Genomic DNA, 25,688 nt, shown 5'->3' with positions numbered 1-25,688 from the left:
GGGGCGAGTGTGTGTGTGTGCGCACGTGTGTGTGGGTGCGTGCATATGTGTGTGTGTGTGGGTGAGTGTGTTTTTTTATTTATTTCACCTTTATTTAACCAGGTAGGCCAGTTGAGAACAAGTTCTCATTTACAACTGGTGCGTGTGTGGATGGGTGCGTGAGTGTGTGTGGGTGTGGGTGCATGTATGCATATGCGTCTTGTCTGAGAGTAGGGCTGCTGTGTGCCTCCACCGGCTCACGACATAGCTTAATCATACTGCAGAGGAAAGAAGCACCCGCCCACATACACTGACACACACACATAGTGCCTCATTAGGGCTAAAAGTGGAAGAGTTACCCGGCGAGAACAAAGAAAGAACAGTAAAGAAGAGAGAGAGAAAGCGCAGAGGGAACCACTTTAAGAGATGTGTGTGTGTGTACCTTGGTCAGGTGGTGTTCAGTAGAGAAGCCCAAGCCATAAACGGTGTTAGCTCTGCTGTCGGCCCACTGGCCAAACTTCTGAGACGTCTTGGTGAAGGTCATGTTGGGGCTGATGGTGCTGTTGATTATTGCCTACAGGAGCAAACACACACATTAGATCAAATTACAACAAATCAAACCCACAAGACTAAAATACCCAGAGAGGAGAGTGGACTCAAGTACAGACCTAAAATGGACCCTGTCCCTATCACACAGTAAGACATTCACGCACACCTATTAGGGCACTCCTGGCTCTGACACATGAGCTGAATAAAACACATTCTAGATTCTGGCACTCGGCTGAATCATGCCAGTGTTAGCTATGCTGTCCACCCACTGACATGTTTGTACATTAGATTGTCCAATAACACTAGACAAACCCACAAAACTGGATGTGTTAAAATGGTGCTAGTTATCTTTCCCTTGGCATTGGATGATGGTGCAGTCACCTTGTGTCTAATGTCTTTAGAATTTTTTTAGAGCTTTCCAATGAACCAAATAATTTTTAGAGCTACAGCCTACAAAAAGTAATGACCCTTCTACTATGCTTTTTAAAGATACTTGTCTCACATGTAACTTACTGGCCTGCTACACTAGACACGTAACTTTTGCAGAGTGTGAGACGCTCCAATTCAATGAAACCTGGGTGTAAGCAGTGCGGCTCTGTAAGATGCTCGTGCTGCTCAGCGTAAACTTACACTCTGGTTCTATTTTCAAGATTTCAACATGCAGCTCACAATTGAGAACACTAGAAGTAGCTCACACTGCCCATGCTGGACAAAAGTTATGCTTCCAGTGTAGCAGGTGAAAAACCTACTGCTTTTGCAATATCACAGTGCAGCTCCTATGTTGTACTCAACCAACCAAAAGGAACTTCTAACAATGTCCATAAAGACCTGCACAGTGTTTGAAAAAAATACCTGCAAGTGGCCATAGCATAGAGGCATAACAGGAGTTTCAGTATATCAGGAGAGTTATACGTGTTATAAGCACTATAAGTAGCCTTTACCTTGGTGCCGTCGAGGCTGATGATGCGGTAAACGTTGCGGGTGCTGTCATAGAAGTAGGACACGGTGACAGCGTGTTTACTGGTGGGCACCCAGTTCTTCTTGGTGTTGGGGTCAATCTGGAACGCATGGGCCCGCGTGCTGTAGATCGGCTGCTCCCTGAAGGGGGCCAAGAAGAAGTGGTGAACCTCTTTGTGCCTTAACACCATTGTCTGGCCAAACTCGCCTAACCCAAAGTTACTGTTGCCGTTGTTGTCCGGGGAATGGGATCGTCCCGGTAACCGAATCACCAACTCGCCACCGCCTTCCATGACAACCACAGGGAGGGCAGCGTGTGGTTAAAGTTCACCAACTGACTGACTGACAGGATGGAGTGAAGACTAACTTCCTGCACACATGTGCGCACACACGCACACTTACTGCCTACACACCACCTTCTCCACACACACTATCTTCTTATACACACAAACCTCCTATAAACATACACAGACCTACTACACCCACATACAGGCCACATACACACCAATCATGCTGCACATACTAATACATGCCGCAAGTAGCATAGTGGTTAAGAGCGTTGGGCCAGTAACCGAAAGTTCGCTGTTTTGAATCCCCGAGCCGACGAGGTGAAAAATCTGTCAATGTGCCCTTGAGCAAGGCACTTAAACCTAATTGCTCCTGTAACTCGCTCTGGATAACAGTGTCTGCTAAATGGCACCTCCTATACATGTAGGCTATACAAGTGCACACCCACGCAGTTTCTCCTCTGAATGGCAGTGCTGTCTCTCCCTGCTCTGATTTGGGAATGCCAGTGGTATGGTGAGAGAGAGAGGGGCTACAGGCTAAATATAGAGAACAGGCTAAATATAGAGAAAAGTTATGAAATCTCACATAGTATCAAACGTGGCTGTGGGGTCGTAGAAGCTGCAGGCACAGTGATTTGAGCTATCCAAATGGCCAGCAAAACACTTGAATTTAAAAGAAATAGTGGTGCAAGGCTTTATCGGCTTTTCTACAGAAATGTTAGGCGATCGACTTGGAATGCCTCGTACCGTAATTTCCGGACTATTAAGCGCACCTGAATATAAGCCGCACCCACTGAATTAAAAAATATATATTATTTTGAACATAAATAAGCCGCACATGTCTGTAAGCCGCAGGTGCCTACCGGTACATTGAAACAAATTAACTTTACACATGCTTTAACGAAACACGGCTTGTAACAAAAATAAATAGGCTTTAACGAAACACGGCTTGTAACAAAAATAAATAGGCTTTAACGAAACACGGCTTGTAAAAAAAAAAAAAATTGCAGTAAGCTTTAGTTATCTTTTTGCACTGAGTCAATTCCTCACGCTGCTGTTTCCAACATCTTATCATCTACTCATTAAGACCAAGCTCCCGTGCAGCGGCTCTATTTCCTTTTCCAACAGCCAGATCAATCGCCTTCAACTTGAAAGCTGCATCATATGCATTTCTCCGTGTCTTTGCCATGATGAGGGTGACAAAATGACTACCGTAATCAGAATGATGGGAAGTTTGAGAGCGCTCGATTTAATCTAAACAGTAAACAAAAAAGTTGTTTGACCTTAACCTGTTCGTCAATTTCATTGGTCTAATGAAAGCTTCATGCCGCCAAAAAACTGAGCACGTCACAGAATGTTTGTTTTTGGAGAAAATAAATTGAAAGCGGGAAAAATCCATATATTAGCCGCGTCATTGTTTAAGCCGCGAGGTTCAAAGCCTGGGAAAAAAGTTGCGGCTTATAGTCCGGAATTTACGGTAGATTGAACAGTCGACTGCAATCGACCGGTTGATAACCACTGCTGTACATAATCAACAAAGAGAGGGGGAGGAGGAGAGAAGGTAGGGAGGGAGGGAAAGCAGTGGTTGTAAATGTGAAGTTCGAAAGCCTGAGGAAGTTCATATTGGAAACTTATCTAATACATATGAATGGAGTGCAGATTGCCAGCAGCTGCCAGTGAAAGCATTTTATTGGCTGTGAGTAGATTTTTCAAAAACAACCACCATTCCTATTCCTCCTCAGAAGCGAGTAAGCTAATTTACTGTGCTAGCATCACTAGCATGCAATATTTTTGAAAATTGACATTTCGGAAATTTCAAATCTCCACTTCTGTTTGAATGTGCCTATTCCAGTTGTTGGGAGGGGCAAATGTGTCAAAATATTCTATAGGATTTATGATTTTTCTACTGAAATCCTATATCAAAATCCTATTGGACTACTTTTTTTTATTGGAAATAAAAAGTGATCCTCTAGGATTCTTGCAGTCCTATAGGATATTGTGTCAACTGTATCAGAATCCTATTGGAATCCTATTGAACTAGTTTTTTTCCTATTGGAAATAAAAAGTAATCTGATTGGATCCTATATGTTTTTGATAAGTCTTGTAGGATTTTGTCACCCTAATCAGAATCGTATTTTTCTTAAGAAAACCTGAGTGACTGATGACGTCACAGCTAGCATAGGCTTGCGGTGTTAAATAACAAGTTCAGCTCGCCGCCTGTGGCTGCGCATAGAATCTCTGGCTTTCTAACATTATCATTCTAACGGTTTTATCCTTCACTGTGCATGAATGCAATAACTGTGAGTACAGTATTTATTTCCTTATGTCTCCTGACGAAGTTGTCAATGTTTTAGTCATATTTTCATCATTGTGCAGCATTTTATGCACTCATTTTTATGCTAGCAAAACGAAATCGTCCCACCTACTCAACAGCCAGTGGAATCCCGTGGCGCGTTATTCAAATACCTTAGAAATGCTATTACTTCAATTTCTCAAACATATGACTATTTTACACCATTTTAAAGACAAGACTCTCGTTAATCTAACCACACTGTCTGATTTCAAAAAGGCTTTACAACGAAAGCAAAACATTAGATTATGTCAGCAGAGTACCCAGCCAGAAATAATCAGACACCCATTTTTCAAGCTAGCATATAATGTCACATAAACCCAAACCACAGCTAAATGCAGCACTAACCTTTGATGATCTTCATCAGATGACAATCCTAGGACATTATGTTATACAATACATGCATGTTTTGTTCAATCAAGTTCATATTTATATAAAAAAACAGCTTTTTACATTAGCATGTGACGTTCAGAACTAGCATACCCACCGCAAACTTCCGGTGAATTTACTAAATTACTCACGATAAACGTTCACAAAAAACATAACAATTATTTTAAGAATTACAGATACAGAACTCCTTTATGCACTCGCTATGTCCGATTTTAAAATAGCTTTTCGGTGAAAGCACATTTTGCAATATTCTGAGTAGATAGCCCAGCCATCACGGGTTAGCTATTTAGACACCCACCAAGTTTAGCCCTCACCAAAGTCAGATTTACTATAAGAAAAATGTTATTACCTTTGCTGTTCTTCGTCAGAATGCACTCCCAGGACTTCTACTTCAATAACAAATGTTGGTTTGGTTCAAAATAATCCATAGTTATGTTCAAATATCCTCTGTTTTGTTCGTGCGTTCAAGACACTATCCGAAGGGTAAATAAGGGTTACGTGCCCAACGTGTTTCGTGACAAAAAAATGTCTAAATATTCCATTACCGTACTTCGAAGCATGTCAACCGCTGTTTAAAATCAATTTTTATGCCATTTTTCGTGTAAAAAAGCGATAATATTCCGACCGGGAGTCGTTGTTTTAGTTCAAAGACAGAGAAAATAAAAACATGGGGTCGCCTCGTGCACGCACCTCAGTCTCATTGTCCTCTGATAGACCACTTACCAAAGGCGCTAATGTTTTTCAGCCAGGGGCTGCAAAGACATCATTCAGCTTTTTCCCGGGTTCTGAGAGCCTATGGGAGCCGTAGGAAGTGTCACGTTACAGCAAAGATCCTCAGTTTTCAATAAAGAGAGTCAAGAAGCCCAAGAAATTGTCAGACAGGCCACTTCCTGTAAGGAATCTTCTCAGGTTTTTGCCTGCCATATGAGTTCTGTTATACTCACAGACACCATTCAAACAGTTTTAGAAACTTTAGGGTGTTTTCTATCCAAATCAAACAATTATATGCATATTCTAGTTACTGGGCAGGAGTAGTAACCAGATTAAATCGGGTACGTTTTTTATCCGGCCGTGCAAATACTGCCCCCTAACCCCAACAGGCTAGCTAAGAAACTACTGTTAGCCACATTTTGCATGTCTAGCTAGCTAGATAAATTGTAGCAATTTGAATCTCATTTTTAGTAACTGTTCTTATAGCAGATGAGAAATGTTTATTTTTGTTATTGCTAAATATATTGTATGTGCCTTATTATAGGTAAGTCAAACCATTCTCCACTATGCAATCTGGTTTCCAAGCTGGTCATGGGTGCACCTCAGCCACGCTGAAGGTCCTAAACGATATCATAACCGCCATCGATAAGAGACAATACTAAGAGACAATAAGAGACAATACTGTGCAGCTGTATTCATCGACCTGGCCAAGGCTTTCGACTCTGTCAATCACCACATTCTTATCGGCACACTCAACAGCCTTTGTTTCTCAAATGACTGCCTCGCCTGGTTCACCAACTACTTCTCAGACAAAAAACAGCTAAATGCAGCAGTAACCTTTGACAATCTTCATCAGATGACACACCTAGGACATCATGTTACACAATACATGCATTCTTTTGTTCGATAAAGTTCATATTTATATAAAAAAACAGCATTTTACATCGGTGCGTAACGTTGACTAACTATTTTCCCTCAAATGCATCCGATGAAACAGCGCTACAATTTACTAAATTACTATTCGAAAACATTTTTAAAATGTAATATTGTCATTCTAACATTTATAGATGAATATCTCTTGAAAGCACCTGTAATGCCAGATTTAAAAATAACTTTACTGGGTAATCACACTTTGCGATAAAAGGGGATGCGATACTCAGAACAATAGGCTAGCAATAGCAATAGGCTAGCCATTTTGGAACAATCGCATATCAAATCTAGTCTTGTATACTATTGTCAATAATCCCTTACCTTTGATTATCTTCATCCTTAGGCACTTCCAGGCATCCCAGGTCCACAACAAATGTATTTTCGTTCGAAAAAGTTCATCCTTTATGTTCCATTAGCTTGTTGTTGTTAGCGCGTTCTGAAGGCTGCACCAAAAGTTCAGACGTGCGCGGGGCTACTCTTTCAACAAAATGCATTTTTTTCTTATTTAGGTTCGTTCAAACATGTCAAACGTTGTATAACATAAATCTTTAGGGCCTTTTTCAACCAGAGCTCCAATAAGATTCGAGGAGGACGATCGCATTGTGTTTCAAAACGTTTCGAAAGGGGAGGGTAACCAGGGGCGCCGGCGTCATAATGGTGATGGCCCTCTCCGTGTGACCACGTTCCACAGCGTGTCAATTCGTCAGTTTTCACAGTAGGAGACTCAGATCATTTTGTAAAGACTGAGGACATCTAGTGGAAGCAATAGGAAGTGCTCAATGAACCATAGCTCACGGTGTGATTAATAGGCAACGTGATGAAGTTGAGTTCGCAATTCAGAATTCCACTTCCTGTTTCGATCTGTCTCGGGGTTTTGACTGCCATATGAGTTCTGGTATACTCACAGACACCATTCAAACAGTTTTAGAAACTTTAGGGTGTTTTCTATCCACAAGTATTAATTATATGCATATCCTAGCTTCTGAGTTTGAGTAGTAGGCCGTTTAAAATTGGGCACAAATTTTTTTCAAAATGCTCTGTGGCGCTCCCTATCCTATGCAACCGTCAAGAGGTTAACTAACCTCCAAACGAGCTTTAATGCCATACAACTCTCCTTCCGTGGCCTCTAACTGCTCTTAAATGCAAATAAAACTAAATGCATGCTCTTCAACTGATCACTGCCCACACCTGCCCGCCATCCAGCATCACTACTCTGGAAGGTTCTGGACGGTGTCTGGTTAGACTGTAAACTCTCCTTCCAGACTCACATTAAGCATCTCCAATCCAAAATTAAATCTAGAATCGGCTTCCTATTTCGCAACAAAGCATCCTTCACTCATGCTGCCAAACATACCCTCGTAAAACTGACTATCCTGCCGATCCTTGACTTCGGCGATGTCATTTACAAAATAGCCTCCAACACTCTACTCAGCAAATTGGATGCAGTCTAACACAGTGCCATCCGTTTTGTCACCGAAGCCCCATATACCACCCTCTCGTTGGCTGGCCCTCGCTTCTTATTCGTCGCCAAACCCACTGGCTCCAGGTCATCTATAAGACTTTGCTAGGTAAAGCCATGCCTTATCTCCGCTCACTGGTCACCATAGCAGCACCCACCTATAGCAGGCACTCCAGCAGGTATATTTCACTGGTCACCCCCAAAGCCAATTCCTCATTTGGCCGCCTTTCCTTCCAGTTCTCTGCTGCCAATGACTGGAATGAATTGCAAAAATCACTGAAGCCAGAGACTCATATCTCCCTCACTAACTTTAAGCACCAGCTGTCAGAGCAGCTGACAGGTCACTGCACCTGTACATAGCCTATCTGTAAATAGTCCATCCAACTACCTCATCCCCACACTGTTATTTTTTTTGTTGCTCCTTTGCACCCCAGTATCTCTACTTGCACAATCATCTTCTGCACATCTATCACTCCAGTCTTTCAATTGATAAATTGTCATTATTTCGCCACTATGGCCTATCTATTGCCTTACCTCCCTTATCTTACCTCATTTGCACACACTGTACATATACTTTTTTTATATTGTGTTATTGACTGTATGTTTGTTTATTCTACAGTTGAAGTCGGATTTTTACATACACCTTAGCCAAACACATTTAAGCGAATAGGTAAACTGTGATGTGACTAAAGCATTAATCAGGGTGATTTTTCCACAAATAGACAGGTATTTTCCATTCCATGGTTGCAAGATCTTATCTATTTTTGCTAACTTTCTATGAACATTTATTGGAGTGAGATCATTTCCTTCTTTCGGGATTAGCAAAAGTATCTAGATCCTCTTTGAGGCTGTGGAGGGATTCTAATTGTGGTTTTAAATGAAAGCACGAATCATCAGCGTACAATGACACCTTTGTTTTTAAGCCCGGATTTCTAATCCCTTAATATTATTGTTGGATCTAATTTTAACAGCTAACATTTCGATGGCAATAAAAAATAGATATGCCAACAGTGGACAACCTTGTTTAACTCCTCCTGTCAGTTTAAAACTTTCTGAGATGTAGCCATTATCTACTATTTTAAGCGTCCCACCTAGCCCATAGAGGTTAAACTCAGTTTTCACAATTCCTGACATTGAATTCTAGTAAAAGTTCCCTGTCTTAGGTCAGTTAGGATCACAATTTATTTCAGCTTTTATTTCTTTCATCACATTCCCAGTGGGTCAAACGTTTACATACACTCAATTAGTATTTGGTAGAATTGCCTTTAAATTGTTAACTTGGGTCAAACATTTTGGGTAGCCTTCCACAAGCTTCCCACAATAAGTTGGGTGAATTTTGGCCCATTCCTCCTGACAGAGCTGGTGTAACTGAGTCAGCTTTGTAGGCCTCCTTGCTCGCACACACTTTTTCAGTTCTGCCCACAAATTTTCTATGGGATTGAGGTCAGGGCTTTGTGATGGTGACTCCAATACCTTGACTTTGTTGTCCTTAAGCCATTTTGCCACAACTTTGGAAGTATGCTTGGGCTCATTGTCCATTTTGAAGACCCGTTTGCGACCAAGCTTTAACTTCCTGACTGATGTCTTGAGATGTCGCTTCAATATATCCACATAATTTTCTTTCCTCATGATGCCATCTATTTTGTGAAGTGCACCACCAGTCCCTCCTGCAGAAAAGCACCCCCACAACATGATGCTGCCACCCCCATGCTTACATTTACATTTACGTCATTTAGCAGACGCTCTTATCCAGAGCGACTTAAAAATTGCTTCACGGTTGAAATGGTGTTCTTCGGCTTGCAAGCTTCCCCTTTTTCTTCAAAACATAACAATGGTCATTATGGCCAAACAGTTCCATTTTTGTTTCATCAGACCAAAGGACATTTCTACAAAAAGTTTGATCTTTGTCCCCATGTGCAGTTGCAAACCGTAGTCTGGCTTTTTTATGGCGGTTTTGGAGCAGTAGCTTCTTCTTTGCTGAGCGGCCTTTCAGGTTATGTCGATATAGGACTCGTTTTACTGTGGATATAGATACTTTTGTACCTGTTTCCTCCAGCATCTTCACAAGGTCCTTTGCTATTGTTCTGGGATTGATTTGTACTTTTTGCACCAAAGTACTTTCATCTCTAGGAGACAGAACGCATCTCCTTCCTGAGCGGTATGACGGCTGCGTGGTCCCATGGTGTTTATACTTGCGTACTATTGTTTGTACAGATGAACGTGGTACCTTCAAGGGTTTGGAAATTGCTTCCAAAGATGATCCAGACTTGTGGAGGTCTACAATTTTTTTTCTGAGGTCTTGGCTGATTTCTTTTGATTTTCCCATGATGTCAAGCAAAGAGGCATTGAGTTTGAAGGTAGGCCTTGAAATACATCCACAGGTACACCTCCAATTAACTCAAATGATGTCAATTAGCCTATCAGAAGCTTCTAAAGCCATGACATCATTTTCTGGAATTTTCCAAGCTGTTTAAAGGCACAGTCAATTTAGTGTATGTAAACTTCTGACCCACTGGAATTGTGATACAGTGAATTATAAGTGAAGTACAATTTTATTTATTTTTATAATCTGTCTGTAAACAATTGCTGGAAAAATTACTTGTGTCATGCACAACGTAGATGTCCTAACCGACTTGCCAAAACTATAGTTTGTTAACAAGACATTTGTGGAGTGGTTGAAAAACTAGTTTTAAATGACTCCAACCTAAGTGTATGTAGACTTCTGACTTCAACTGTATGTGTAACTCTGTGTTGTTGTTTGTGTCGCACTGCTTTGCTTCACCTTGGCCAGGTCGCAGTTGTAAATGACAACTTGTTCTCAACTAGCATACCTGGTTAAATAAAGGTGAAATAAACAAACAAAAAACAACAACATTTGAATCCTTAAAGAGATGGGTGGGGCTTAGGCTTAAGAGGGTGTGAATGATGCTGAATGGGTGTAGACAAAGAAGAGCTCTCCAGTAGGTTTACCAAAACATTTAAGGACATTTTCTCAAAAGTGAGGTTACAAGTTAATCAACTTTCAAAGCAGACTTTACTTTCCCATTGTTCCTCAACTGTAGTGGCCCTGTCCGGGGGTATCATCGGATGGGGCCACAGTGTCTTCTGATCCCTCCTGTCTCAGCCTCCAGTATTTATGCTGCAGTAGTTTATGTGTCGGGGGGCTAGGGTCAGTCTGTTACATCTGGAGTATTTCTCTTGTCTTATCCGGTGTCCTGTGTGTATTTAAATATGCTCTCTCTAATTCTCTCTTTCTCTCTTTCTGTCTTTCTCTCGGAGGACCTGAGCCCTAGGACCATGCCTCAGGACTACCTGGTATGATGACTCCTTGCTGTCCCCAGTCCACCTGGCCGTGCTGCTGCTCCAGTTTCAACTGTTCTGCCTGCGGCTATGGAACCCTGACCTGTTCACCGGACGTGCTTGTTGCACCCTCGACAACTACTATGATTATTATTATTTGACCATGCTGGTCATTTATGAACATTTTAACATTTTAACATTTTGACCATGTTCTGTTATAATATCCACCCTGCACAGCCAGAAGAGGACTGGCCACCCCTCATAGCCTGGTTCCTCTCTAGGTTTCTTCCTAGGTTTTTGGCCTTTCTAGGGAGTTTTTCCTAGGGAGTTTTTCCTAGCCACCGTGCTTCTTTCACATGCTTTGCTTGCTGTTTGGGGTTTTAGGCTGGGTTTCTGTACAGCACTTTGAGAATATCAGCTGATGTACGAAGGGCTATATAAAAATAAATTTGATTTTTGATTTGATTTAGTGTGTGATATACCATTTTCTAGCTCTGAGTCTCTACCTTTATCCAATGTAATAAAACACAATTTCAAATTTTCATTTTCATGAATTCTGGAAGATCATCAAAATAAATCAATCAAATGTTTTTGGACTCATTCAGCAGTTTTTACCTAATTATGTAGACTACTTTTGGAAAATAATGTTGAAAGTCCATTTCATATCCCTAAAACATCAGTTGAAAATGATGCTGCTTCCTGTTGACAATAACTTTCGATAAATAGCCCAATGTCAAAACACAGTTTTGAAGTGTCCAAATCAATAATCAGTGAACAGTTTGTGAGATATTGAAACATAAACATAAAAATGTATTACCTACACATACATGTGCCACCCTAGTAGTCATATGACTTGTATTATTTTAAACACGCACCTTAAACTGCATATGCACCAACAACTGTGGGTTTGACAAGTGGCAATGAATCACTCATATTGATAAGGGGGTGAAATCAGGTTGTATAAACTGTTGAAATTAACAACTCAAAAACCACATAGAAACCGGAAATATTGTTTGCATCACTCATTAGAGCAAAACCTGCTGATGACATCCAGCTACATTTTGGAGTGATGCAGTTTGATTTGGGGGTCGCCAAAACAGAAAGAGAAACACAACACATATTGAAATCAATAGAACGAGAGAGGGGAGTGGGGTTGCACGTCCTGTTCAAATTCACCTTAGCACATAACACACCAAATCTGGGAATAATATGTACAGTATATCACTGGTTAGAGGACAACTTGAAGAAGACAGCCAGCTGCATTTTGGATTGTTGTATTTTGTTGCAAGTCACGTGGGTCGCCAACGCAGAAAGGTAAACGTAACACTATTTTGTTAATCACTGATATCGATCTCAATAGAGCGGGGGCAAACGTGTGTGTGCTGTTTGAACTAACATTATTCAAAGGCCACAGTGAATCTGTGAATAATTTGTATATCACTGGTTAGAAGAGAATTTGTTGAAGACAGTCATCTAAATTATAAAATGTCGAATAGAAGTTTTGTGAGGCTGCTGAAACAGGATAGAAAACAAATCAGTTGCTTTGTTATTTAACTTCAACGAATCATGACCCGCCGTAAGATATCAACAGTGACAAGTGTTGGCTGTTATTTGAGTGATATTTTGAATCTCAAATCCATGTATTGTTGTGAGGTCAGCGACTTTGATACAGAGAGCGGCCCAAATTTTCCTCTCTATTTCAGTTTGAAAATGAGAGTAGAATTCTTAATCCCAAAACCGCCGGCTTGTATGACAAAACCAGTGATATTTATCTGTTTAAGCAATCGATTTCGTCATTGTGATTACTTTAAACGTTTATACTAATATCACTAATCTGAGGTAAAAAAAAAAAAAAGGATTCCAATACAAGAATCCAATAGAAAAATCCTATCAGATTTTGGAAGCAATCCTATAAGATAGAATCCTATAGGATAGGTTCCAAAATCTTTGTATGTTTAAAAAAAAATAAAAAATGGAATATTTGTATGTTTAAAAAAAAATAGAAAATGGAATATTTTCACTATGGATAGCAAACCAGTTAGTGAACAATCTAACAAAAGTATAATTTAGAATTTGAAAAATACTCCAACAGGCTCTGCATTTCAGGAATCACAGTCACAAGTACCCCTGGTGCACTGTTCAGTTATTTAGCCATTTAAACAATTATTTTTCAAATGAAAACTCTGTTTTTACCATAGCCCTCTTTGGCTTCCATGCTATTGAAAAGAGAGCTTGTCTGAGGACATCAGACACGAGCTTGGTTGGAGACGGTTGCTATCCAATAAAGTGCTGTGATTGGTTGTGTAAAATTCTGGGGTGGGGCATAGCAAAGGGTCAATTGAACAAGAGAAATGCTGCTGTTGATGAAAATAGATACATGCTGGCTGCACTACAGACAGCTAAATGGAACAAGAACTGTGCGAGACTCAACTGTATATTACATAGCTATGATCCTGTGAAAAACAAAAGCATTAAGGTTATATCTATTCCCTACAAGCTGTATCACTACTTTAAGAATCACAGGCACAGATTTCTAGCCCACTTCTGGGTTGGAAGTGTAACCGCAGAAGGCTGTAAGTAACGCCCCTGGATGACCAGTAGGGGGGCATGTAGCCTACTTTTCAGCTGGTCAGTAGAAACCTTTATTGCTGATGTCAGACCATAGAATTAGGAATTAGAATACTAGAGTTGACGTGAACCTTCTTATATAGGTCCAAAGGTCAGCCATGTTGGTCAGGAAGTTGGACAACCATGGTTTGTCAGTGCTGTGATAGTGTAAAACAATGAATGTGAAGAATTTATTGGCACTGTATGTGTTAGCTAGCTAGCCAGACAGATTTAAAGGAATGATTCCATTAATTTCTCTAATTAACTGCCAATATGCCAACATTCCATTCAAACAATGCAGTCAATCCACTATGGAACGCTGTTTGGGTCTTTGTGTGTCAAAAAAGATACACGTCAAATAACACTAGTTGTCGTGTCAAATAAGCTTTTCATTTGACACGTCAAATAACACAATTCTATTATAGAATGTTGTTTTTGCTGAATTTGCACGTACAAGCCAAGCGCCACCATTACGATCACTGTCAAAGCTGTACAATACTGCGTTGATAATAATGCATTATTTGTTCCACCAAATGGGAATACGTCTGTGTGAGCATTTGAAATTAGATCAGGATCAAACGAGCAGGATCAAAAACGTTTGCAAATATCTTTGATCCAGATGTTATTAGCTAGCTAGCTTTAGCTTGGTACCTAGCTAGCATCAATGCAACCAGCCTGAAAACAATAACCAGTGGAAACTGCAGACTTTTTCAATATTCTTAGCAATGATTTAGGAATCCATGTGAGTAAGTATTAGCTAGGTAGCCACTTGTTGTTCTCCTATTGAAATAACTAGCTAGCCAGGTACTTAACCCTGTTGCCCAAAACTAACGTTAGAAGCAGCCAGCTAGCTTCATCTGACTAGTATGGCTTGACCGGACTGGGTTATGTGTTGTGAAGCTAGTCACAATAAGGGTTAGCCACAATAGTGGAATTTTCATTTCACCTTTAAGATAAAAGAACCCGTTTGAAAGTGATGAAGAAGGTTACAATTGGTGGAATCATGCCATATTTAGGCTAGATCATGTTAAACAAGGTTGCAGTGTTGGAATGTGGAGCAATGAAATGGGCTGTCAGTCTACTCGGTGACACCCACAGAGCACAACTGTGAAGAGTTTATGCAAATATTAGCATCGTAGCTCTTATTGCGAGACTTTGACTGTGGGAAATCAAATCAAATTTTATTAGTCACATGCACCGAATACAAGTGTGGACCTTATAGTGAAATGCTTACTTACGAGCCGCTAACCAACAGAAATACATAGTAACAAGTAATTAAAGAGCAGCAGTAAAATAACAATAGCAAGACTATATACAGGGGGGTACCGGTACAGAGTCAATGTGCAATAGCTCGAGACTTCCTTAGATATCGTGCACCAGCTGTTATTTACAAAAATACATATTCCGCCGCCCCTTGTCTTACCAGACACCGTTGTTCTATCCTGCCGGTATAGCGTATAACCAGCCAGCTGTATGTTGATAGTGTCGTCGTTCAGCCACGACTCCGTGAAGCATAAGATATTACAGATTTGAATGTCCCGTTGGTAGTTTAATCTTCCACGTAGGTCATCGATTTTATTCTCCAAAGATTGCACGTTTGCTTGCAGAATAGAAGGAAGTGGGGGTTTATTCGATCGCCTACGAATTCTCAGAAGGCAGCCCGCCCTCTGGCCCCTTTTTCTCCACCTCCTCTTCACGGGGATCTGGGCCTTCCCGAGAAAGCAGTATATCATTCGTGTCGGGCTCATCAGACTCGTTAAAGGACAAAAAGGATTCTGCCATTCCGTGGTGAGTAATCGCAGTCCTGATGTCCAGAAGTTATTTTCGGTCATAAGAGACGAGAGCGGCAACATTATCTACAAAATAAGTTACAAAATAAGTTACAAACAACGCAAAGAAACGAACAAAAAACACAATCTGTTGAGGACACGTAAAATGTCAGCCTTCTTCTCTGGAACCATTGTTACCTCCCCAGTCAGCCTATTGTGTGTATTGACATTCATATTGCACTGTACAGCCTTACCTAAGTATTGGGGATAAATTAAATGGGGTATCAGTCTACTCGGTACCCAAGTGCTTTTTTCCCAAAGTCCTCAGCAGTATCAAGCTCCAAAATATCTACGTTGTATTGTTTTTCCTCTGGAATAGTGTTCAATGCACATAGTAGGTTGACTGGTACAATAAATCTGCCTCAATTCACAGTGGTTTCAGAGTCCCGAAATAAGAGCTACAAAGCTAATGTTCTCTGGGTGTCACAGGGTAGACTGATACCCCATGTCATTGATCCACAATCCATAAGTAAGTTTGTACAGTGAAATAAGTATGCCCCAAATGCAATTCTAAAGTCTAATACATCCAGTGTTTTTTCAACAGATTTTGGTAAAATTAACAAATGATTGTCTTTTGTTGAATTTATATAAGAACATTCCAACCTCATTTAGCATGATCTATTCCATTATGGCATGATTCCACTATTTGTATTCATTTGCATCACTTTCAATGAGAGACTTTTATTTTGAAGGTGAACCGCAAATTCCACTACTGTGGCTAATCCTTAATTGTGGCAAGCTTCACATAAGTGGGTCCAACCCCCATTAGTCAAATAAGAACTGTCTTATAAATTAGGGGTATTTTAGATAATGACACCTAGCTAGATAGCTAGCTAGCTAACTATAAATACTGAAACAGATTGTCATTTTGCTATGATTTTGGGGAAGGACATTGTTTGCATCCATCAGCTAGCTATATGACCAGCACTGTTCAGAGCTTGGGGAAGTGTGTCTGTGCTCGTGTGGCAGCTGCAGGTGCGCGAGACAAAACTTTACCAGCATCATAGCATACGTGTCAGTGAATCGTTGTGACATATGAAATATGAGTGAGTGTAATCAATGTGTAATAACTACATAAAAAAATGTATGAACGTGTTAAATTATTATGTGACATGTAGTCATATTCAGGTCTTGATTGGTAAACAAGCTTATTTGATGCGTCAAATAGTGTTATGTGACGTGTATCGTTTTCGACACGCAAAGACCCAAAAGGTGTTTTCATTTCAAGGAAGCAGAGTATGATTGCAAATGCGGAGGGAGTTGAAAAGAGACCACAGATGGCAGTTGTATAAAACACCTGTCTCCGGATTACATCTTCAAACTAAGGACAACCATGGCATCCATGACAGAGAGGGAGTAGAGTTCATCCATGTATTGGGGTAAGAGTCTAGCAACATTTTCAGATATTATATGTCTCTAATGTTGTCAGAAAGTGTTTTCATTTCAAGTTAAAGCGTACTGTTAGCTATAAACCAACCAATCAATCTTTTCATCTACCTACCTTTTCAACTATAACCTGTCACCACCATTGCTAATGCAGACACTACCACTACTATAACTTATTTCATAACCATACATACTTTAAAACAAGCTAGCAAGCACACCACATTTTCTTCAGAAAATGTACTTTTCAGTGATCACTGTTAGCCTAGAGATAATTTATTAGTTAGAACTACATCTATCTATCAGTAGGTCTAGATTGTAACCTATTCTACATAGTTATTTTTTTCTAATATTTAATTTGACCTTTTTTTAATACACCAGATACAAACAACACATACGAACAACAACTTGATCTTATCTGCCCAGACCCGGATGCTCTGCATTATTGTACCGATTTGTTTTTCTCGGTCGCCCATACTATTTCAATAATAAATTATTAGATTTTTCCATTGTTTGTATTTGTATTTATTATGAATCCCCAGTAGCTTCTGTACTCTTCCTAGGGTCCAGCAAAAAATAAGGCAGTTATATACATGATAATAAGACCTGCTGTTTTCAACTCTCTAGAGACAGCAGGAGCGGTAGAGATGCTCTCAAAGATCGGCTATGAAAAAGCCAACTGACACTTACTCTTGTGTTACTGACTTGTTGCACCCTCGACAACGACTATGATTATTATTATTTGACCATGCTGGTCATTTATGAACATTTGAACATCTTGGCCATGTGCTGTTATAATTGACTTCCCTGTGGCTCAGTTGGTAGAGCATGGTGTGTGCAACACCAGGGTTGTGGGTTCGATTCCCATGGGGGGCCAGTACAACAACAAAAAAAATATCAATGAAATGTATGCATTCACTACTGTAAGTCGCTCTGGATAAGAGCGTCTGCTAAATGACTAAAATGTAAATGTAAAACATGTAAAATACATTTTACAACAGATTTCACAATACATTATTTGGGTGTTTGGATTGATGAAGATCTAATGTTTAAAAAACTTACGGAAGAGCTAGTTAAATAGCTATGATTTAAAATAGATCTTGTCAACTTTCCTGCTAGTTTTGGACTATGGTGACACCATTTTAGCAAAATGCAGCAGACACCACTCTAAAACCTTTGGCTGCAGTCTCCATAGCACTTCCCTTCATCACAGGTGACAGGTTTAATATTCATCACTGCATCCTGTATCAAAGGGTCAGCTGGACCTCACTAACGTCCCGTACATAACTTCAATACTCCCTGTTTGTTTACAACCCTATTCTGAAAAAGCTTCCAACCTACCTAATTTCACTGTTTAAAATAAACAAATATGATACTCCAAACCCGTTCACAGGGATGGTTAACTCTCGAGGTTAAAATAGTCCATACCGATCTAGGTAGATCCACTTTCAGTTCTAATGCCTCCCATTCTTGAAATAGCCTGCAGATCTCCTTGCATCTTGATTCCCTGGTGCCGCCAGGGCAGTTTAAGACTCTAGTATTAGTGTGTTGAATGAGAGTTGCAGATGTTTTGATTGAATGAAGAGATTGTTATGAGTTGTACCTTACATTTTTAAAATATTTTCTATCTTTGTTAGAGTGATAATTTTGGACTATTGTATTACTGTGCTTAGGGCACCTTTGAAAATGAGACCCTGGTCTCAATGGGTTTCGCCTGACTAAATAAAAGTTAAATAAAAAATATATCCCTAGCACAATAATTAGGATAACACGGTGCATTTTCTTTATTTCTCTTTTTTTATTTTACATATAATATCATATAGAGTGTATTCTGAAAGTATACAGACCCCTTGACTTTTTCCATATTTTGTTACGTTACAGCTTTATTTGAAAATGTATGAAAAAAAATGTTCCTCATCAATCTGCACACAATACTCCATAATGACAAAGCAAAAACAGATTTTTAGAAATGTTTGCAATTTATTAAAAAAAACAGATACCTTATTTACATAAGTTTTCAGACCCTTTGCTAGGAGACTCTAAATTGATCTCAGGTGCATCCAATTTCCATTGATCAACCTTGAGATGTTTCTACAACTTGATTGGAGTACACGTGTGGTGAATTCAATTGATTGGACACACCTGTCTATATAAGGTCACACAGTTGCCAGTGCATATCAGAGCAAAAACCAAGACATGAGGTCAAAGGAATTGTCCGTAGAGCTCTGAGACAGGATTGTGTCGAGGCACAGATCTGGGAAAAGATACCCAAAAATGTATGCAGCATTGAAGAACACAGTGGACACCACCATTCTTAAATGGAAGAAGTTTGGAACCACCAAGACTCTTCCTAGAGCTGGCCGCCCGGCCAAACTAAGCAATCGGGGTCAGAGAGGAGACAAAGAACCCGATGGTCACTCTGACAGAGCTCCAGAGTTCCTCTGTTAAGATTAAACTTTCAGAAGGACAACTATCTCTGCAGCACTCCACCAATCAGGCCTTTATGGTAGAGAGGCCAGACGGAAGCCACTACTCAGTAAAAGGCACCTGAATGCCCACTTGGAGTTTGCCAAAAGGCACCTAAAGGGCTCTCAGACCATGAGGAAGAAGATCCTTTGGTCTTATGAAACTAAGATTGAACTCATTAGCCTGAATGCCAAGCATCATGTCTGGAGGAAACCTGGCACCATCCCTACGGTGAAGCATGGTGGTGACAGCATCATGCTGTGGGGATGTTTTTCAGCGGCAGGGACTGGGAGACTAGTCAGGATCGAGGGAAAGATAAATGCAGAAAAGTACAGAGAGATCCTTGATGAAAACCTGCTGCAGAGCGCTCAGGACCTCCGACTGGGGCAAAGGTTCAAATCAAATAAAACTGTATTTGTCACATGCGCCGAAAAGTGAAATACTTATTTACAAGCCCTTAACCAACAACGCAGTATTAAGAAAAATAAGTTAAGCATTTACTAAAATAAGTAAGTAAAAAAAAAAAAGTTTTTTAAATCAAGAAAATAAATATTATAATAATTAAGGAGCAACAATAAAATAACAGTAACGAGGATATATACAGGGGGTACGGGTACAGAATCAATGTGCGAGGGCATAGGTTAGTCGAGGTAATTGAGGGGGGACAATGCAAATAGTCCGGGTAGCCATTTGATTAGCTGTTCAGGAGTCTCATGGCTTGGGGGAAGAAGCTGTTTAGAAGCCTTTTGGACCTAGACTTGGCGCTCCGGTACCTCTTGCTGTGCGGTAGCAGAAAGAACAATCTATGACTAGGGTGGCTGGAGTCTATGGTAATTCTTAGAGCCATCCTCTGACTCCGCCTGGTATAGAGGTCCTGGGTCGCAGGAAGCTTGGGCCCCAGTGATGTACTGGGCCGTACTCACTACCCTCTGTGTAGTGCCTTGCGGTCGGAGGCCGAGCAATTGCCATACCAGGAGGTGATGCAACCAGTCAGGATGCTCTCGATGGTGCAGCTGTAGAACTTTTTGAGGATCTGAGGATCAATGCCAAATCAAGTCACCTGAGGGGGAATAGGCTTTGTCGTGCCCTCTTCACGACTGTCTTGGTGTGTTTGGACCATGATAGTTTGTTGGTGATGTGGACACCAAGGAACATGAAGCTCTCAACCTGTTCCACTACAGCCCCGTTGATGAGAATGGGGGCGTGCTCAGTCTTCATTTTCCTGTAGTCCACAATCATAGTCTTTGTCTTGATCATGTTGAGAGAGAGGTTGTTATCCTGGCAGTGTCTCTGACCTCCTCCCTATAGGCTGTCTCGTCGTTATCGGTGATCATGCCTACCGCTGTTGTGTCGTCAGCATACTTAATGATGGTGTTGGAGTCGTGTTTGGACATCCATTCATGGGTGAACAGGGAGTACAGGAGGGGACTGAGCACGCACCCCTCAGGGGCCCCCGTGTAGATGATCAGCATGGCAGATGTGTTGTTACCTACCCTTACCACCTGGGAGCGGCCCGTCAGGAAGTCCAGGATCCAGTTGCAGAGGGAAGTGTTTAATCCCAGGGTCCTTAGCTTAGTGATGAGCTTTGAGGGCACTATGGCACTATGGTGTTGAACGCTGAGCTGTAGTCAATGAATAGCGTTCTCACGTAGGTGTTCCTTTTGTCCAGGGGGGAAAAGGTTGTGTGGAGTGCAATAGAGATTGCATCATCTGTGGATCTGTTGGGGCGGTATGCAAATTGGACTGGGTCTAGGGTTTCTGGGATAATGGTGTAGATGTGAGCCATGACCAGCCTTTCAAAGCACTTCATGGCTACAGATGTGAATGCTACGGGTCGGTAGTCATTTAGTCAGGTTACCTTGGTGTTCTTGGGCACAGGGACTATGGTGGTCTGCTTGAAACATGATGGTACAGACTCGGTCAGGGACAGGTTGAAAATGTCAGTGAAGACACTTGCCAGTTGGTCAGCGCATGCTCGCAGTACAGGTCCTGGTAATCCGTCTGGCCCTGCGACCTTGTTTAAAGATCTTACACACATTCAACTACGTAGAGCGTGATCACAGTCGTCCGGAACAGCTGATGCTCTCATGCATACTTTTGTGTTGCTTGCCTCGAAGCGAACATAGAAGTTATTTAGCTCGTCTGGTAGGCTCGTGTCACTGGGCAGCTCGCGGCTGTGCTTCCCTTTATAGTCCGTAATAGTTTGCAAGACCTGCCACATCCGACGACTGTCAGAGCCGGAGTAGTATGATTCATTCTTAGTCCTGTATTGACGCTTTGCTTGTTTGATGGTTCGTCGGAGGGCGTAGCGGGATTTCTTATAAGCGTCCAGGTTAGTCCTTCTCCTTGAAAGCGGCAGCTCTAGCCTTTAACTCAGTGCGGATGTTGCCTGTAATCCATGGCTTCTGGTTGGGCTATGTACGTACGGTCACTGTGCGGACGATGCCATCAATGCACTTATTGATGAAAGCAGTGACTGATGTGGTGTACTCCTCAATGCTATCAGAAGAATCCCGAAACATATTTCAGTCTGTGCTAGCAAAACAGTCCTGTAGCTTAGCATCTGTGTCATCTGACCACTTCCTTACTGAGCGAGTTACTGGTACTTCCTGCTTTAGTTTTTGCTTGTTAGCGGGAATCAGGAGGATATAGTTATGGTCAGATCTGCCAATTGGACGGCGAGGGAGAGCTTTGTATGTGTCTCTGTGTGTGGAGTAAAGGTGGTATAGAGTTTTTTTCCCCTCTAATTGCACATGTAACATGCTGGTAGAAATGAGGTAAAATTGATTTAAGTTTCCCTGCATTAAAGCCTCTGGATGATTTTCTTGTTTGCTTATGGCCTTATACGGCTCGTTTAGTGCCAGCATCTGTTTGTGGTGCTACGAAAAATATAGATGGTAAACTCTCTTGGTAAATAGTGTGGTCTACAGCTTATCATGAGATAATCTACCTCAGGCGAGCAAAACCTCGAGACTTCCTTAATAATATTAGATTTTGTGCACCAGCTGTTATTTACAAATAGACACAGACCGCCATGACGACGACATGTTATCCATGTCGTCGTCAGCCACGATTCGGTGAAACATAAGATATTACAGTTTTTAATGTCCCGTTGGTAGGATAGTCTTGATCGGAGCCATTTTATTATCCAATGATTGCATATTGGCTAATAGGACTGATGGTAAATGCGGATCACTCACTCACCGTCGGATCCTTACAAGGCACCCAGACCTATGTCCCCAATATCTCTGTCTCTTTTTTCATGCGAATGACAGGGATTTGGGCCTTGTCTGGTGTCTTTAGTAAAACCTTTGTGTTCGACTCTGTAAAGAAAAAATCTGATGGTAAAGTAATCGCTGTCCTGATATCCAGAAGTTATTTTCGGTCATAGGAGACAGTGGAAGAAACATCATGTACAAAATAAGTTACAAATAAGGCAAAAAACACACACAATAGTAGATTTGTTTAAGAGCCCGTAAAACGTCAGCCATCTCCTCCGGTGCCATTGTAGGATTCACCTTCCAACAGGACAACAACCCTAAGCACACAGCCAAGACAAGACAGGAGTGGCTTCGGGATAAGTCTCTGAATGTCCTTGAGTGGCCCTGCCAGAGCCAGGACTTTAACCAGATTGAACACCTGTGGAAAGACCTGAAAATAACTGTGCAGCGACACTCCCCATCCAACCTGCCAGAGCTTGAGAGGATCTGCAGAGAAGAATAGGAGAAACTCCCCAAATAGAAATGTGCCACGCTTGTAGCGTCATACCCAAGAAGACTCAAGGCTGTAATATTTAATACATTTGCAAACATTTCTAAAAAACAATTTTTCTTTGTCATTATGGGGTATTGTGTGTAGATTGAAGAGGAAAAAAAACAACTTAATACATTTTAGAATAAGGATGTAACGTAACAAAATGTGGAAAAAGTCAAGGGGTCTGAATACTTTCCGAAAGCACGTTGCCTACCTGACCAGGGACTTTGCTGCGGTAAGGGTTTTAGCAATGTCAAGGCCTTGTTTAGAATGTGCACCGTGTTTAAAACGTAATCCTGACAGCCTCTGCTATGTCCGAAGGGCAGGAAAGATGTTGGAGCCCTGGTCAGTCACCCAAACAATTCTGCTCAGTGACATAGCGTTGAGGCCAAACTTTGTCACGAGCAGCTTCACCAACACTCACCTTATATTCTCCTCAGTTTTTGAGTCTTCAGCTGGAAACACAGCAATGGTCAGGTTTCTTCCAATTAACTGGAACTCTTCAGGAATTAAATGACATGTTGTTGTCAGATAACTAAGCTTCTGATAGTCATCCCCAATGTGCCCTCTTTTGTCTTCTGCCATGCTCTTGTACCTGGCAGAGACGGTGTTGTGGCAAAGTAGAACGGAGGTGGCAGACAAGCCGGGTGATGCTCAAGAAACCAACTGAGACCATGTCTGTGATGAATTCAGTTAAATAGCCACTAAAAACATTTCATAATTTACTATCTCATTAAATCTCACTATGCTTGGTTTCTGGCTCTTTAATTTGTTGGGGCTTAAATCTTATTTTTGTGAGTAAACATTTTATTTAAAAAGAAATCTAGTTACTGTAATGTGTCCGGGTCAATTTTGTAGGACTTAATATGCATTTAATTTATAAGAAATAACTAGCATAAACCAATTCAATATTGTTTTAAAGTGGTACATATTCAATTACAGTTATCATTTCAGGGTATTCATGTTACAAACTAGTTATATTTTAAACAAAAAACGTTTGTCCGAGTACGTGTTTTTCATTACTGTAAAATTTCTTCAAGTTCTATGTACAGTTTTTTAAAATATATTTTTCGACCCATAATGCATCACTAAGAAGAGAAAATCAAAGAGGGCTACAAAGGACAAGCTAGTCTTTTCTCTTTTATTATGTTTAAATTTGATAATTGTCGGGGTCTCCCGAGTGGCGCAGCGATCTAAGGCACTGCATCGCAATGATTGAGGCATCACTACAAACCCCGGCTGTGACCAGGAGACCCATGAGGTGACACACAATTGGCCCAGCGTCGTCTGGGTTAGGGGAGGATTTGGCCAGGATTTCCTTGTCCCATCGCGCTCTAGCGACTCCTTGTGGCGGGCTGGCTGACCTCAGTTGCCAGCTGGATGGTGTTTCCTTCCGACACATTGGTGCGGGTGGCTTCGGGTTAAGCGAGCAGTGTGTCAAGAAGCAGTGTCGCTTGGCAGGGTCGTGTTTCGGAGGACGCATGGCTATCGACCTTCGCCTCTCCCAAGTCCGTAGGGGAGTTGCAGCGATGGGACAAGACTGTAACTACCAATTGGATATCAGGAAAAAGGAGGTAAAAAAACACAAAAAAAGGATAATTGTCCTCGTTCACCCCATTTACTCATTTTAGATTATAATCGCCGTAACTGTGTAATACTATTGTAATGAGAACTGATTAAATTAAAACATACTTAAAATCAGAATGTCATATCAAATATTGTTGTAATAAAAATAGCAAAATGTTCACATTGTGTTACGGTAATGAGATGGTCTTGGATTTGTTTTAAAAACTGATTACATCTGGACAGTTAAGATGTTTAATTTAACAGACAAAAATGTGAGATTGTATTTTATCCATTGTTGTCTTAAAAAAAATATCTAAATGTACCAAGAGTAATACCAATTTTGTGAGAGTCACCCACCCTCCCATAAGTGGCTCCCATATATAAGCTCCTGGCAAGCTCCTCAAAGCCTGGGCCTTCAACGGTATAGAATGGCCTGACGTCTTTGCAACATAAACTGACACTGCCTGTTTTGTTTTCTTTGAGACGGTTCATGTTTTGTTGATGAAAGCTGACATAGATGCTTGGCCTGGGGAGGAGGCTGTCACGCCACAGTATTGTGCAAAATGGCGCTGCAGAGAAGAAGTCCCTGTTGTCTTATTGTCATAACGTAGAAAGGCCTCACATCTTCTGCACTTGGCATGGCCAGTTGAGTCTCCCGTTGTTTCAACAGTTAAGTCAAATGACTTCCACCCATCTGACTTTCCCTTTCCCTCCCGAGCCCTTGGGAAATGTCTTTTTAATAATATCCTTGGCATCGCATTATAACGGTATAACGCTGTTGTTGTAACCAATGTATTGATGTACATACATTCAGACCCTACCCTATTGGTCAGTCACAGGTGCATGCATGTGTCATGTGAAAAGAGCATGACAGGGAAGACACAATTAACAAATGAGGGATTTCGGTAACATTACTTTTCAGTCAGAGAAACAACAAGTAAGAAACAAGTTAATTACTGTAATTAGATAGTAGCTTCATCACCCCGGGCAGCACAATGCACACTGCAGCCTGTGCCTGGAAAGAGAGACAAGGTGCGCCAGTCACACAGGCATGCGCTGCAGTTGAGTAGAGTAAGAATAGTGGTTGTGCATCAGTATACATCAGTGGTTGTGCATTGTGCATACTCTTGTTATGTCAGTCACTCAATTAGCCATGTCATTTTTAGATTGGT

The 25,688-nt window shown here is 41.1% G+C and overlaps 1 protein-coding gene across 3 annotated transcripts in view; it reads right to left on the bottom strand.

The window, feature by feature from the left end:
- homer1b (homer scaffold protein 1b) overlaps window positions 1–25,688 on the bottom strand; it is a 179,890-nt gene that overhangs the window by 104,262 nt on the left and 49,940 nt on the right. For 2 of the 3 annotated variants that reach the window (XM_014174926.2, XM_014174927.2), the window contains 2 exons: window positions 1,470–1,626; window positions 422–553 (listed from right to left, as the gene is read on the bottom strand). In XM_014174926.2, coding sequence (XP_014030401.1) covers window positions 422–553; window positions 1,470–1,626 — 289 coding nt within the window. Of the gene's footprint in view, window positions 1–421; window positions 554–1,469; window positions 2,272–25,688 lie in introns of those variants that run through there. The other variant, XM_014174925.2, reaches the window with a different exon arrangement.

Source organism: Salmo salar, chromosome ssa26 (genome assembly GCF_905237065.1).
Source record: "Salmo salar chromosome ssa26, Ssal_v3.1, whole genome shotgun sequence".
NCBI lineage: Eukaryota > Metazoa > Chordata > Actinopteri > Salmoniformes > Salmonidae > Salmo > Salmo salar.
Note: the sequence above shows the minus strand (reverse complement) of the source record. Positions and strands in the feature narration are given on the sequence as shown.